The 16640-nt window shown below is 42.5% G+C and overlaps 1 protein-coding gene across 1 annotated transcript; it reads left to right on the top strand.

Annotated features, from left to right (window-relative positions):
- LOC128735638 (uncharacterized) lies at window positions 1-16465 on the top strand. The gene is made up of 5 exons (XM_053830123.1): window positions 1-239; window positions 10467-10771; window positions 11786-11844; window positions 14242-14365; window positions 14424-16465. Exons 1-5 carry the CDS (start codon window positions 1-3, stop codon window positions 16463-16465), a joined length of 2769 nt encoding a protein of 922 aa, XP_053686098.1.
- The last annotated feature ends 175 nt before the right edge of the window (window positions 16466-16640 follow it).

Genomic DNA, 16640 nt, shown 5'->3' with positions numbered 1-16640 from the left:
ATGTGTGCGGATTACCTATTCTACGTTAGCCGGGCGGATATTTTTTCCGTATACCCGTCCATCCTTCAGGAGATTTTAGTTCTGGAGGAACTTTTTCGGGCGAAGAAAGTTACTCCCTTCAAAAGCAGCTCCAGTGCCGAAAAATTGCAAATGCCAAGTGAGTTTGAGTGGCAGCTGAAACAGTACTTCCGTCTTTTAGAGCAACAGAAGAAGATTAACGCTGCTGAGAATAAAGGAATGTAAGTTACAAAGAACGTATTTATTCGTAACTGTTTGCCGATTATCGTATAAATTATAAATGTCATGAGAACGTGTTCTATCCTGATGATATAACTTTTCTTACTTTGGTGAGCATTCAACACCAAACTTTTCAACAATCTAACGTGCATGAAACTATAATACAAATAGTGGTGCGGCGCTATGGTGAGTTTATAAGACACAGAAAATCTATAAATATAGTGAAGAAACGTGTTGCAAAGGAACCAACTCGTCATCCTAGGCTAGCGCCGCCATAGCGTGTCAAAAGGCTGTTATTTAGTGCTGGGTGATAATCACGCTGCCGATAAAAATCAGTTGCTTTATTATCCTCTCACCAGTAAAGTATACCGTTTTCAGGTTGCTTATAAGACAAACGAACGGATATCGCTTTTGATTTACTGTTCTAACAATGAAAAATAAACCTGCAACTTGGCATAGATGTGCATTTGAGTATGCGTACGGACGTGCGTGCCTTCCAGATGGTCTCGTGGTAGGATGCTGGTCTAACAAACCAGTCGTCGTAGGTTCGAATCTCAGCTTGAAGAGCCTATTCAATAGGATCGTAGCACTGGTCCCGCAATTGTCCTGTACTCTAACAGCTGGCTGCGAAGTCTGCCTAATAAACACAGAAGGTCAAGTTTTGAAGACGGAATGTAGCACCTAGGCTTGGCTTTCCTTTACGTGCGTGCGTGCACGCATTTGAGAGTATCTAAAACAGCCTCATTCGGCTGCTTTTAAACGGCAAAGTTTGATTCATAACACAGATATGATTGTAAAATTTCATTACAGTTTGATGGTTAATAAATGGTTTACTTGTTTTATTTCAAAGTTCAGATAAAGCCATTTGTTTGTAAAGGCGTGTTTCATGCACGATGTAAAATTTAAATCGTAATTTGGGTTAAACTTTCGGATAAGCTTTATAAATAATTGATGAGCAGCATTTCAAAGGTTCAATGTTAATATTTTTTGAAACGGTAGTTCTTTTACAATTGATGATTGGACGGTAGAAGAAAGTGATGAAGTTTTAAAGTAAAGGAGCAAGAGCGGAAAGGTGAGAGGGGGGGAGGTTATTAGTAGCTACGCTAAAGAAGTAGTCGAATGCATGGGTCGAATCAAGCTATACTCTGAGATTATAATCGGATTCGAACCCACAACACCCGCCAGGGCAAGTGGCTCGCTAGTACTAATGTACCTTTGAACCATAGAGACGCTGGACTACCGCATTTCAAGGACAAGACTAAAACACGAGGTACGTTTATCCCATAAAAACGGAGCCTTCAACCCAAAGACCACTTATCACGGCGGTCTATTTGGTATAAATCGTTTGCTGGCGTTATTGGCTAGCTAATTCTTAAGAAAAATAGGGTTGAAATGCGTTTACGCCGCCGTGATAAGCATAAAAGAGTAGACTCAAAGGCTCCGTACAGAGTAAAAGCGACTGCGACGCGACTTCGCCCACATGTGGCTAAATGCACAGTCCTATTTCGGGCGAAAAGGGGCTGCGCGTCTAACTACAGCAAGAAATGTCGCATCGCGTCGCGAGTCGCTTTTACTCTGGCGGTACCCAAAGAAAATCTCTCAGTTGCACCTTGGACCTGTTGATATGTTGGTCGAGGATTAAAACCGTTGACTACCCTGCGCTATAAGAATAAAAAATATCATTTAGTTCGAGACTCGTGAAAAAAAGTGAGATATGGTCATGTGAAGGAAGCCATCACTATTTCAATGTATGTGCATAGATGGCGTAGACGTAGACTTATATGATATTCATATCCAAATTGAATTACTAAATAGATTTCAAATGTTATCAAGGGTAAACCCTTAGGCAGAGTCGCTTGCGTGCATTCCAGGAATACAAGAATCTTCCAATAATTTGTCCCTCTCCATATATAATAATTCGTCCCAGCTATGACCCCGGTAATAATTTCTTTGTCCAAAACGAGTCGATCCATTCAAGAAAACTTGTGAAACAACTCCATCTTTGAAGCGTAGCAGTCTGGCTGTATGCTCTACCCATTCTATTCGTCCATCAGCTTTAACTACCTTTTTAATGCTGGGTTCGCCATAGAGCTGTGCGACTCATTCTCTGCCTCCATACTCCATTCTTTGGTTGTATGCCGCTTTCGAAAACTCCAAGCCCGTGCAGGTCCTTGTGGGAGATAAGAATAATAATAATAATTAATGATGAATAAACATCATGAACAAAAATAATAATAAAGCGATTCACTTCGGTCTGCTCTGACAACACTGTCAATGCAACTATTATAATCCAATATGGCAACGGCGCGTCAGCTGCCGAGCGATGCTATATAAACGGACGTCATCCATATGAATCCTCGATTCTTGTGACGAACTTTGGAGAGGCAACAACTGGAGGATCATCCCACCTTGGACCATGGAGCAGCAGTGGCAGAAAGGAGAATCGGTGGCTAAACCGATGGCTGGGCAGATGGACGCCTTTTGGACTGAAAGGTACTGCCGCAGCAACAGGAGCGGAGATCCACTAGCAGCAGCAAGGACAACCAGTAGCAACACCGAAGGGTTCGGAAGCACCGCAGTAAAAGGTGGCTGATACCCACCAGCGGCGCGGACCCTTCCGCTTACTGGTTAGCAGCTGTAAGGGCACGGGCGGATGAACGCAAGCCGGTCGCTTCGGTTCACGACAGTCCTTTTCGAGCATTATCCACTTTTCATGCTCGAAGAGAACAACTGGTCTAATGAGCGTCTTGTACAGGGTAAACTTAGTTATGGGGGCTTAGTCTGTTCGACTACAGTTACTTGTGAAACCCACAGTAAGCCCGAACATTGATAACACGGCTTCGAATCTTTGTCCGCCTTCACAAGTGGCAGCGTTACCAACCGGTTTTTACGGAAATCTGGAAAACGAGAATAAAAATGCCTGGTCTAATGGAAGTTAATTTTTGGAAAACGTCTATTTTAATCTAGCGAATAAACTACCTGCATTTGTTGAAGATCGTGCCCGCGTATTAATATCCGCACAGTTCATAACACCTTTTTGCGCTTTGTGGAACAGCAGATATGAGACCTTCACCTTGACAAAACATAATTGGACAGACCATACATTTTTTTCTAACAGTTGAAAACGGGGAGAAGAGCAATATCCACACAAAAGACGTTTACCTTCTATTTACTTAATTTACTGGATGGCATAGCCTAAAGTCTGCACAACGTAATTTCTACATCTAATTCCATGGCTAGACTTCAACTCCGCGGGAACAGAGTGCACACCAAATCTTGCCGCTTCTCTCGTTGCGTTCCTCCTCGTCTCGTTTTGCATGATAGATGTCTAGCAGTCTAGCAGTAACTTGGTTCGCCGTAGTTCATCATTCGTCTCCGTACAACGTTGCCTTGCACGCCGTCAAAGATGGTTCTGAGCTTTCGTAGGTCCACTTCATTCAAGTAGTGACCCCATTTCACAATTTTCTAATTAGCCATTAGCGTTTTGTACATGGTATACACTGTATGGAGGCTCAGATTATTAGGCTTGTAAAGTCTAAAGTAGGCACGACTTCTGCTTTCTAATCACACAGCCGCTTACGATCTCTTTGCCGACGTCCCGTCTTTAACTTCGCTTATCCCCGCGTCACCCCGTCGGTGACACATTTGCCTCGCTTGCTGCTCCAATGAATTCCCTTCTTCCACCAGTATGCCATTTCAGATGTTCAAAAATGTTCGGGTTGGCGTCATGTCATGAATAGCTGTTGTATTCGTCTTTCAACTGTGCGTAAAATTCGTTTTGTCATCGGTTCTCCCACGTTGATAATACCGATATTGAAGAATTGACTTTTGATCATTATAATCTATCCTTAACCATCTGTAGGTAGCTCGGCTACCATCAGCTCGCACACTTCTGCATCTCGCCTGTCACAACAAAAGATGTGCATAGGTCACGTATGTTGCGAGCCTCTGGTAGATGGTATAACCATCTCTATACGTTCATAACATCGTTCATTCATCGTTCACTTCCAACATACCTTCTGTAATGCCTCTTTACCTCTTCAAAATGCCCACGGATACTACCAAGCAAATTTACAGATCGACAATTTCATGTTCCGAGTTTCCAATCCAAATGCGTTCTCTTAACTGAGGTCTTGCCGATTATTCCGGTCTGAATTATTTGTTACGTTGTTCGTTCCTTAAGTTTTCAATGGTGCCGGCTTGCAAGGCCCGCGGCCAATTCCACGGTCTCACCGGAGGACCAACGTAACGTAGGTAAGGTTACCGAGTTTGGCTTGACAAACGAGTGGTCATGGGTTCGAATCATAGTAGAATCGTGCTATTCGATGTTAAGTGGCTTTAGCATGGGTTGATTTTCTGGCCCCTCCATATCCTTCCAACTGAATTTTACTAATTTTACTGCATTTACTAACAATGAAGCCTCTTACCAGGGCAAGTTATAAGAGTGGTATTTGCTTGAGGTGCGAGTGAAGCCTCTTTTTCAAGACCAAATTATGACTTTTTCCACTACCTGGTTCTAAAAACTGTTGAGATATTGGAATATGGGAAACGTGGGCGTTCTCGTGAAATGATAAAGGCGAGCGGTCTATAATAGTCGATAGAACGGAATGAATAAAGGTTGTATTTAATTATCTTTATAGAACAAAATATGAGTGGCAGTGTTGCCGATTTAATTGATTACAAAGTAGTTGTTATCGAACCCAGGTGTTCAACCGGTTCAACACTCCTCCTCAACGTTGATGGAATTAATGCCAATCGCCTTTCGCAACATCTGCAGCTTCACAGCAGAAAGCGGTTTTGTCAACAGGTCTGCTTCCATAAACTCGGTTGGACAGTATTGCAATTGTATGATGCCATCACGTACCATCTGCTTCACAAAACTGTATTTCGTGTCAATGTGCTTTGACCTTTTCTGTGCCCGATCCTGCTGCGTCAGAACGATGCAACTCTGGTTGTCTTCCATCACCAGGGTTGGCAGCTTTAATTGCTCGCCGATATCGGCCAACAATTTGCGAATCCATTGAAGTTCTTGAAGACTTTCCGCGAGAGCGATGTATTCAGCTTCAGTACTCGATAAAGCAACACATTTCTGCTTTCGGCAACCCCATCCGATTACAGCTCCACCAAATTTGAATAGGTATCCAGAACTAGACTTTCGATCACATTCGTCACCGGCCCAGTCGGCGTCCACCCAGCATACCAGTTCCCGATCGTCGTATCCAAGTTGCAGCTCCATATCTATTGTGCCTTTCAAATAGCGAAGCACGCGTTTCGCCTCATTCCAATCGGCTTGTGTTGGATCTTTCACTCGTCGACCTAGTATAGATGTAGCAATCGAGATGTCCGGCCGGCTGTTCACAGCAACGTATAATAGAGCACCGATAAGACTTTGATAGTGCTTCACAGTTTCCAGTCTCGTGCTCTCCTCCTCCTTACGTTGAAGAAAGCCGGGATCCATAGGAATTTTTGAAGTTTTCGCTGATAGCATTCCGAATCTTTCCAAAATTCGATTTAAATATGCTTTCTGATTTACACGGTATCGCCCATCTACCAAACGGACTTGAATTCCAAGAAACAGTTTTAAGTCGCCTAAGATGGTTATTTTAAACTTTGCACTCAAACCCTGAGCAATTTTCGCAAACTCCTCCTCGGTGTTGCAAATAACGATAACATCATCTACGTACAACAACAGAAATATGCAATGATTTCCAGTTGCTTTTATATATAAGCAGGGGTCAGCTTCTGACTGACGGAATCCTAACGATTTGAGAACTTCGTCGATTCGTTTATTCCAGACTCGTGCAGCCTGCTTGAGTCCGTATAAACTACGCCGCAAACGACAAACAAGCTTTCGGTCACCCTGTTCGTAGCCAGGAGGTTGGTGCATGAATATCTCCTCCTGTAATAGGCCATATAAATAGGCGGTTTTAATATCGATGTGTTTGGCTAGCATCTTCCTACGACTAGCGATTGTCAACATTATTCTAAACGTCGTCTGCCGTACAACGGGAGCAAAAACTTGATCATAGTCTGTCCCGTATTTTTGGCAAAATCCTTGCGCTACCAGCCGCGCTTTGTACCGGACTATATTTCCATTCTCATCCTCTTTGCATTTAAAAATCCACTTGCACCCTATTATTTTTCGATTTGATGGTGGTGCCACTAGCTGCCATGTTTTATTTTCTTGATGAGATTTCATCTCCTCATCCATCGCAGATTTCCATTCCGCGCATCGCGAACTCAACATTGCTTGACGAAACGAACGAGGTTCTACTGCATCATGTTTCACGGCATTCACTTCCGCGTGATAACGTGTAGGTGGAACACCAGCCGTTGTTCTCTCAGATCGACGAACGGGCTCTTCCATCGGCGTATGTTTCAATTCTTCTGCATCGTCATTAATCCGAATTTCAGCGTCGTTTTCATTCCAGCCGTAAAACTCTTCATCCGAATCCAAATCATCAGAATGTTTCGTATCAGAACTCGGTAGTTCATCCAACATCACTTCATTCTCGACAGGCGCGACAGAGCATTGCATATCCTCTTTCTTCTCCGGAATCTCCTCCTCAAGCTCTGAAAATCGAACATCTCTGCTGATCGTGATTTCGCCGCTTTTTGTATTCAATAACCGGTAGGCTTTGTGCTCGGGCGAGTAGCCGACAAATATCATTTTCACGGCCCTTGCATCTAGTTTCTTACGTTTTACCGATGGGATTAGCACATAAGCTTTACAACCAAATGAACGAAAGTGTTTGAGGTCAGGCTTACGACCGAACCACAGTTCGAAAGGAGTTTTTGATATCAACGATGTCGGTAATCGATTTTGAATATAACAGGCTGTGTTAACAGCCTCGGCCCAAAACCGTTTGTGCATTCCCGAATCCGACAACATGCACCGGGCCATTTCACTAAGCGTTCGGTTTTTCCTTTCAGATATCCCGTTTTGCTGGGGTGAATATGCTGCAGTATACTCTGCACGTATACCTTCTTCTTGGTAGAATTGTCGCAACGTCTTGCCGGAGTATTCCCCTCCTTGGTCCGAACGTATAGCACGCGGTTTGCGTCCAAACTGATTCTGGACTAAGCGAACATATTCTCGGATTTTCATTTCCACCTCGGATTTCTCCTTCAAGAAAAACACATATGCATATCTGCTATGGTCGTCTATCATCGTCATATAATAACGGCATCCACCCGGTGTGATTTCCATAGGTCCACACACGTCGCTATGCACAATGTCGAGCACCTCTCGGGATGTTTTCTCGGCTACTTGCGGGAAAGGAGAACGAACCATTTTGCACTCGATACAGCATTCGCACGTACATTCAATGCCGCAATTTTCTACATTTATTCCTGTAGCCAAACCGTTGCGTTTTATAACGTTCATCACGTTTGGATCGCGGTGTCCGAGCCGTCGGTGCCAAGTATGCTGGCAGTTTTTAGTATGCTGTCGCTGGTTCGTTTTTGCCACACGATCGACTATCGTTCGCAACCAATACATGTCGCCTTTCCGATCTCCGATTGCCACTGTTGTGGTGCCGTACATTAGCTTGCAACCAGCCTCGTCGAAAAACGCATGTACACCTTTCGATGCAAGTCTGCTGACTGATATCATATTGCCTTCCAACGTGGGGACGTACAAAACCCCAGTTAGTGTTACATTCACTGATTCGCCACTACTATCTTCGCAAACGATTAAGCAGTCGCCTACGCCTTCTACACGGTTCTCGCTACCGTCAGCGACAATGACATTCGATCGCCGACCGGTCTGCAATTCTGTGAACGCACTCCTGTCTCTGCACATATGCGAAGTTGCACCGGAGTCGATCAACCAGGAACACGAACCTACTTTATTCTTCGTCTCGCAACGTATCATGAACGTGAACGACTTTTTGTCGTCTTCGCGCACTTTTCTCACTTTCTGGTTTTTCTTCATTTTCCCTTTACTCAGCTCACCACTATTGTTGGCATTTAGTGCCAGAAACTCTCTGCAGTGTCTCTTTTTATGCCCCATTTTACCGCAGAAAAAGCACGATACTGCTGGTTTTACCTCGTTACCAGCTTTTAATACGCGCTCTTCCAGATGATTTCCGCCATACAACTTTTCGCTTTCTTCGATGAGTTTTGTCCGAACAAGATGCATCGTTAGTTCTTTATCGGAACGACTTTCCAAAGCAGTCGTGAGGCTGTCGAAACGAGTCGGAAGCGCACGCAATATCATCGCCACCTGCATATACTCCGAAAGCTTTTCACCAGCATTTTCCAATCGCGCGTACAGCTCCTCAATTCCAAAGAGAAAATCCTCCATATTATCGCCTTCCTTGTATTCGGCATTGCAGATTTCCTTCAGTAGGGACACTTTTCCCGTTAGCGTCGCTTGATGATGATGCAACTTCAATGCATCCCACATTGCTTTTGCAGAAGTCTTCGCCATGATGAGGTTATGTTGGTTATCTTCCACCAACAATGCAATAGTCGCCATCGCTTTGGAGTCCGCTTCTTTCCACTCGTTGGTAATCGGTGTTGGCGGCACTCCCGGGTCAACGTAGCTCCACGTACCCTCTCTCCGCAACAACATCTGAACCTTGAACGACCAGGCACGATAATTCCTGCTGTTCAGTCGAATCACACCAACTTTAGCAAAGTCCATTTTTACGCGTGAACGAAACTATGCCGCATAAAAAGGAATAACTTCGCGAATTCGAATCCGTTTTCAGACCGCACTTTTCACTTTGGCCCAAAAGCTGTGCACATAACCTGTTGAGATATTGGAATATGGGAAACGTGGGCGTTCTCGTGAAATGATAAAGGCGAGCGGTCTATAATAGTCGATAGAACGGAATGAATAAAGGTTGTATTTAATTATCTTTATAGAACAAAATATGAGTGGCAGTGTTGCCGATTTAATTGATTACAAAGTAGTTGTTATCGAACCCAGGTGTTCAACCGGTTCAACAAAAACGAGATTGGCAATGCAAAAGTAGTAAGGAACATACACATACATATCCTCACTTTGTGCTGGACTCTGCTTTACCGACCATGTAGCCTCTAGCTGGAGCTAGTGGTAAGAAAAACGAATGAAGCCTCTTGTCCAAGGGAAAAATTTAATTAGTCTCCGCACTTCCTGGCTCTAGAGAGCAGAGGTTGGAAAACTCGCAAAATGAATAGATACGCCGAGCATCGGCAAACGGTTTTTATCATGATAAAACAGCTACGCGAGTGGTTCAATTCGCCTATAACAATGAGCATCATACACTCACGCTTCATAGCATCGCTGAATATACGAATATCGTGAGCAACGCAAAAGTGCAGATTACTGCTTTCTGCTGCTTGTAAAGCCACTAACACTACTTTAAACTATTCCCTTTTCGTGGTAATATTATTTTGAATACTTTCCGGCGTCCCCGGACATTCTATATCCGATAAATCGAACACACTTAATGTTCAATATTCAATTTTTGAACGAATTCTGATGTTCACATTGAGGTTCTGTTCGTGATAAAATTCAAAGCTGATGCGTGCATTATCGGCGAGGCAGGCGAATAGTGTGTGTTCATGAGGGATGTTCATCGATTCAAACGATCACTTTTTCGCGAATTCTCCAACCACTGCTAGAGAGCGAGATTGATTGAAAAGTAGTAAGAAGCGTAAAGGAAAAAACGGGTGAAAAGACCAACACTTAAACACGGATAATAACAAGTTACCTCACCCCATAGCGATACTGCAAAAGAATGAAGTGCGGAATACAACGCCTGGATGATGATATCACAATAGAATAGACCAAAATACTGGTCGCAGTGATAAAATCCATACAAAAAAAACGAAATTTTGCTGCTTTTTGACCCGAGTACTACCAAAACCTGAGCGGAGCCCCTTTTCGAAGAAGAAAGCTTTTCTTCATTTGAATTTAATAGCATGTAAGAGCATAACTGTAGAAAATATCCACAAAGCATTAGATCATATTTTTCTCAAACTCGATTGATTTATCTACAATAAATAGGACCGTAACGTTAGTCGCAGCTGAATATTTTTTTGCACGAGTACCAATAGCTTGCAAGTTCTATATGTAGCGAAGGCCGAAGGTAATAAATAATTTTCATGCGAATAGCCCAACAGACCCCAGTATTATAAGAAATATAACCTTGCGTTGCTTTTAATTGAAATATAAAGAACGCTCATCGAACATAGCAAGGTAAATACTTATTAAAACATTTTTTTTGCACTCTCAGCCAGCTGAAGACATCACTTGAGCTGAAGGACACAACGCTCTGGGAACCAAAGGTGAAGTCAGTCGAGGAGGTTTCACCATTCTCATCGCCCGTTCCTGGTGATTCAGCAGCGCTTCGCCGGAAGCCTCGACGCTGCTATCTGGACAATCCAATCGACTTTTGCAATATAGACGAGTACAACCAATGGTTGCTGCAGGATATCGCCCGGGCGGGAAAGTTGCTTCGAAAACCACCCTCACCGGTATCTTTCGACGACGAATTCGAGATGCGAAAGGTCTACTCTATGATATATGATGTCTTTCGTTGTAAGTATATTTAGGACGGTGTACTATACGTAAGTATATAGGAGATTTTGTTAGTTCGATTTTCTATTCGGTCGCAGCTCAATGTCATTACGACAATCCAATTTGGAATTCAGCAGTCATGTGCATGTCCTTTATAGGCCAAAATCATGAAACAACGCGCATAAATCTATCGTTACTTGATTTATGATTGCTTACCGCTTTCATTCAAGGATAGTATTCCTACACACTTAACAAAAAGCACCGAATTCGGTAAAATTTTACCGAAATGTAAATGTACCGAAATGTAAACAGCTGAACGTTCGGTAAAAATTTCGATAGTGCCAATCGACGTTTACAGATCATTAGTAATGTTTGGTGCAATAAAAAATTTTACCGAACGTTCAGCTGTTTAGATTTCGGTAAATTTTACCGAATCGTTTAAGTGTGTACCAGGTTTCCTAACTTGCTTCCTTTCGAAAGCACAAAAAACTCCCAACATAAAACTGTCTGTCTGTTACTCCCCTCTTTGCTTTTGCCCCACTACAATTCTTTCCAGTCAGTCATTTAAACGTGAACGTTCTTGTGGTTTCAATGCGCATCCTTATGTGTGGTTATTTTCACCTATTAACGAGGAAAGAAGGTGTACGCTGAACACCTGTTGAACAGCCAGCCACTTTAAACACAATGTTGGGCGAAATCATCAAGTTTTTACCTATGCGTGTCGATAGGATTGAGCTTGCCAAATTGAAATTACGATGAGATAGGTCGAACACGAAACTCGCTAAACTTTATAGACCCGCGTCGTTATTTGTTATTTTCAAAGACGATAAAACGGTGCAGGTTGGTATGTAGGCCTAGGTGTCTATAAATAAGGCAGGCATGGAAATAAAGGAAAGTGAAGATATGGGAGTTTTACGAGACACTATCTAGTACGAATCTAGCATTACCATTCGTCGTTTTAACGTAGCGTTGTTTTTATGAAAACTGACTATCTCTATACAAAATATTTATTTTGATTTCTTATATTTTTTGCAGTTAAACTAGTTCTACAGCAAGCTCTGAAAAATATCAATTTCTTTGAAAACTTCCCACAGGTAAGTTTGAATAGTAGGTAATATTAGTATCAAGTTTGTCCAACTTGATTGTTTTTGTTTTTATAAATTGTATGATTTAAAATTGTAAAATTGTAGAAATTTAAAAAGTTTAGATACCTCAATATTATACAGCGTTTACTTACTTCGAAGGTTCCCAGAATTTCTAAGTAGTACTTTCTAAGTAGTAACGAAAAGCCCAATTATGATGTTTTTCATTTTGTTCAGAATTTTCCGAAGAAATCCTTAAATCACTAAGCAAAAATTGGTCTTCAATGTTTGGTTCAAGAGTTACGAATTTTAGAAGTTTCCGTTGGAGTTTTCTGGGAAAATTGGTAAAGTCGGCATTTTTGGTTTTTTTATGCATAATCCGTCCTTCAGATCTTTGATTGTTTTCTTCATCTCGTCGAAGGTTGATGGATCCACAATTTAACCATCCTTCTCAATCTTTATTCTGTTCAATTCCAACGCCTCCATCTCTTCTTTAGCTGCTTAGTGCCGAGGTGTCTCGTTCCGTACCAAGAATTCGTCTCCATTCGGTCGTGTGCATCCCATTTCTCAAGCGTCTCGATATTCGCAAGCCAGCTCCGATCTGGACAAACAATCTAGCATGTTGGGCTCATCTAACTTGGCAGGGATATCCCATATACTATAAAACTTCGTCAAATTTTACTCGGCTAAAACGGTACTGAACTGATTTCGCCACAATGTCGCCCGGCATCCTCGCAACGTGCCCGGCCCACCGTAGCCTTCCTACTTTCGCCAGGTTTACGATCGAAATCTCTCAAAATAGTGCCTGAAGCTCGTGGCTTATGCCCCCTCGCTTTCCGTTTGTGCTCTATCAAAAATAGTGCGCAACACCTTCCGTTCGAATACGGCAAGCACGTATATTTTCCGTAACCATGGTTGCAGTCTCAAATCCGTAGAGGAGTGCCGGTCCGATAACGATTTTGAACATTGTCAGCTGCGGTATCGTGCGGCGGTGTATGTTCCTTGATTGAAGATGATTATGTAGCGCAAAGTAAGCTTAAACACGTCGTTGAATCTCCCTACCTACTCATGTTGTTGTTGGCGGTTACTTACTTAGTTTTTTGGCGACAATCCGCTTATCGAATCCATGCCGAATTCAGGAGCCGTCTCCACATTTCACGGTCTTGGGATGCCGCTCTCCAGTCGCCCCTAACGACCGCTGCTCTAGCATCCTCATCAACAGCGCTCATCCAAGGGGTACGGGGTCTGCCTCGAAATCGTCGGCTTTTGTCGGGTAATCAAATATTGTTTTCTCTGGTCTCTCATCTGGAATCATGAATTTATATGTCCTCTCCTGAGTCTCCACTTATTATATATATCGTTTTTGACGCACTGGTCGTTAGCCCAATCCGCCTAGCCTCCAGTTTCAGGCAGAAGTACATAGCCTGCGCCGTCGTAAAGTTTTTTAATGATAATGATGGGCTCTTCTTGCTGAAAATTCTACTGCGTTCAATGTCTGTTGCATCCCTTGTCGCAACCCAAAAGTGGCCCAGAAACGCGCACGTAGCACATCACTCGTTCCAGAGTAGCTTTGATCAGCGGGGTCAGCTTACTCGCAAATGCGTTATCGTGCATTATCTGCCATTGCTATTCGTGTTCGACTGTATCGTACGCTGCCTTATGAAGCCCTTGCTACCGTAAAGTCCGCCTGTCATTGACCTATGAATTCTCTTACTATTGAGGATAGACGACGTAACAAGATCTGGAAGAGCATCTTGTAAGCAGCGTTGACCAGCATAATGTCGCGGTAATTACAGCAATCAAACCAATCGCCTGTTTTGTAAATGGGATAATAAACCTCTCCTTAATCCAATCTCCGAAATCCCAATAATCTCCGAGATCCCTATCATTGTGTCATGATGGGAATTGTCATGGTTCGGTTCTTGTTACGGTTTGATTCGTAGAGATTCCGTGCATCGTACCTAGATATTAGGTAAACCGTATTTTCCCCGATGAACCTGATTTCAATTCGTTGAGCAGTAGAAGGTGGATCCGATCCGAGGCAACGCTTAAACTCCAAAAATCTATTGTATCAAAGCTCAGGCCGTTGATCTGAGAGCAAGCCTCTCCATTTGTATCTCCAGTTAGGCTTCCAACTCCTCAGAAGAAATGACCCAACTCTTTGTTTCATCAATTATTTTTGGAAATGAAACGTTGAAAATTTAGAAGCACATCAACAACGCTTATGCGTTCCCCCTAACAAAACAAAATCAGGATATTAACTTTTCGTAGCATTTCAAACAGTTGTATTAAACTTTTATTCTTGACTCAAGTCATTTATTTAATAAGAAAATATTAAAAATTTTATGCAAATGTTCAAAAAACTACACTAATAAATTTCCTGTCTACTAAATATATAATATTTTTCAGCTAAAATGTGAAAATACCCGCGTTTGGCTAATCCTGTATGATATGTACCTACGTAAGTTCGAGAAAAGAGAACCTGAATTAGTGATGTTGAAGAATACCCTTTTCGATGAAGCCGGTTTATTAGGTACAGAACTCAGAACGACATCTTTGTTTTAATGATCACTTTCTTGTTTCGATTACAGAGATCGAACGTTGCTTAGAGACCAACGGTGTCAAGATTGCCGCTGCCCTTACCAGAATTCGCATCCAGAATAGTGCCTACAGTCTAACAACGCTACTTCCCCCGCATTTGCAGGATGAGAAAGTAGCTATCGTCGTATCGAATCCGATCGTAACCGGGTGGATCAACACGTTTCGCATCAAAACCAAACTCTTAGCCAATGAGTTACTAAAATCTGTAGGATTTGATGTAATTCATGAAACTGTAATATCTAATGATGCCTTGTCAAATTCATTGAATCCTAAAGAAAGAGTGTACAAACCGCTAAAAGCCCAAAGATACAAATGGGACCAAATGTGCCCTCAAGTTTTGTCTATATATCCTGCTAAAAGAACAGAGTTTATTCGCTCGGAAATTTTTCAGAGGCACGAAATGATAATACAAGATCGATCGTTTCTCCTCGGTCCAACAATTTTCGTCAACTTGCTGGAATTCTACGAACTAAATGGAGACGTGATACAAACTCATATATCCTCGCCTAGATCAACGGCTTATTTAGCATCGTTGCTAGCAAACAGCCGAAGAGTACGGAATTTTGTGGCGTTTGGATGTGGTAACAAATTAAATGATTATAAAGAGTATATGGCTGCCCTCGGCGTCAACAACGTTGAACTTCATGCAGAAAATTTTACGGATGTTCCACATGGTGCAGCAGTGATTGAAAAAGTTGTTGGTATCTTTGCGAACCCTCCAAGTTCATACTCAGCGGTTAGCGATCCAATCGATCTCATATGCAGTCGAGGTGGAGATCTCTCTATGTTGGAAATACTTTCCGAATCTGAAATGACATTGGAAAGCAAACAGCGTGTAGCCACACTATTAAGGGAGCAACGGGAAACGCTGAAGCACTGTATGTCCAGGCCGCAGGTGCAAATAATCCTGTACCAAACACATTCGGTCGTTAAGACCGAGAACGAAATCATGGTGGACAAAGTGATCGATTACATCAATCAGAAAGTGTACGAAGTGCATTTACAAGCAACTAAAGAACGAGAATTGCACGCGCTTGCCGAAGCTGCTGGCAATCAACTTGTCAACAGATTACTGCGGCGACAAGATACCAGCAAAACAAGCAAAGTGGATGATTCTGTTGATAATGATTTCGAAGCGGATGGGGAGTCTCAGCAAGCACCAGAAGAAACGATTGAGGTACCACTAAGCGACCAATTCGAAACAGCAGAATTACCAGATTTTTGTTCTAATCAAGACAGCTGTTTGGATTTCAAGGAGGACGGTGTCTTCCTCTCTTTGATTAAACGAAAAGAAGTAGTACGACTCGATTCTAAATATCTAATCAAAATAGCGGAGCTTAGAGGAATTTTCGGAGGTAACAGTTCTAACTCAGAACCTAGGACAAACGTCAAACTAGTTAAACGCCAGGAGAAAAAGTCTGATGATCGCGAAATTGCAGAGCTTGAAAATCGAAAACGTCGTCTAAAACGTCGTGGAAGCAATATGGACTCGCTGATAAGCCGTCTAAATGCTCCCACTCAAGCATCAATTAAACGAGGCCATCATCACCGGGTTTCCTCAATGGAGCACAAATTCATGTTCTTCGATCTAAACCAGGAATGGTGCCCAAAGTACGCTGCTGTGCAGAGTGAATACAATCTCTCAGTGCTTAGCGACGAGAAATTGTCGCTTTACTCTACAGACATGATCCCACGTGCCCGTATCTGGTGGCAGGATACAATCGAATATGTGCGACATCATATTCGCAGCATAAAGCAAAGGCACCATGCGGAAACTGTCGTTCAACCATTCGTCCTAAAACGACAATTCATGCATTGTAAGCACGAACAAATGGAAGTTGTGAAAAGATTTCGCGGCAGTTATTACAAAAGATTGCCCTATACTCTTCCAGTACGGGTTCTGGAATTCAGACAGTACACCTCCGAAAATAGGTATAATTTCCCAGATAGTTGCGATCCCAATCGTTGCTTGATGTTTCTTTCTATTTTAGTCTGTTTCATGATCGATGTCATCCAAAAATCAATGAACTAAGACTCGGTAGGCAAAACGCTGTGGTATCAGGATCTAGAGTTACTGCGCGTGTGCGATCTTCACGGTCTTGCTAAATCCATACAAACGCTATGCAACTTTTACGTTGTCTTTGTTTAAGGAAAAAGAAAAATATTTTTGCTATCGCGTTCATAAACATTTTCAACAGAAACTAGTA

This window comes from Sabethes cyaneus, chromosome 2 (assembly GCF_943734655.1).
Source record: "Sabethes cyaneus chromosome 2, idSabCyanKW18_F2, whole genome shotgun sequence".
Classification (NCBI taxonomy): domain Eukaryota; kingdom Metazoa; phylum Arthropoda; class Insecta; order Diptera; family Culicidae; genus Sabethes; species Sabethes cyaneus.
This window is presented reverse-complemented; position numbering and strand designations above follow the sequence as displayed.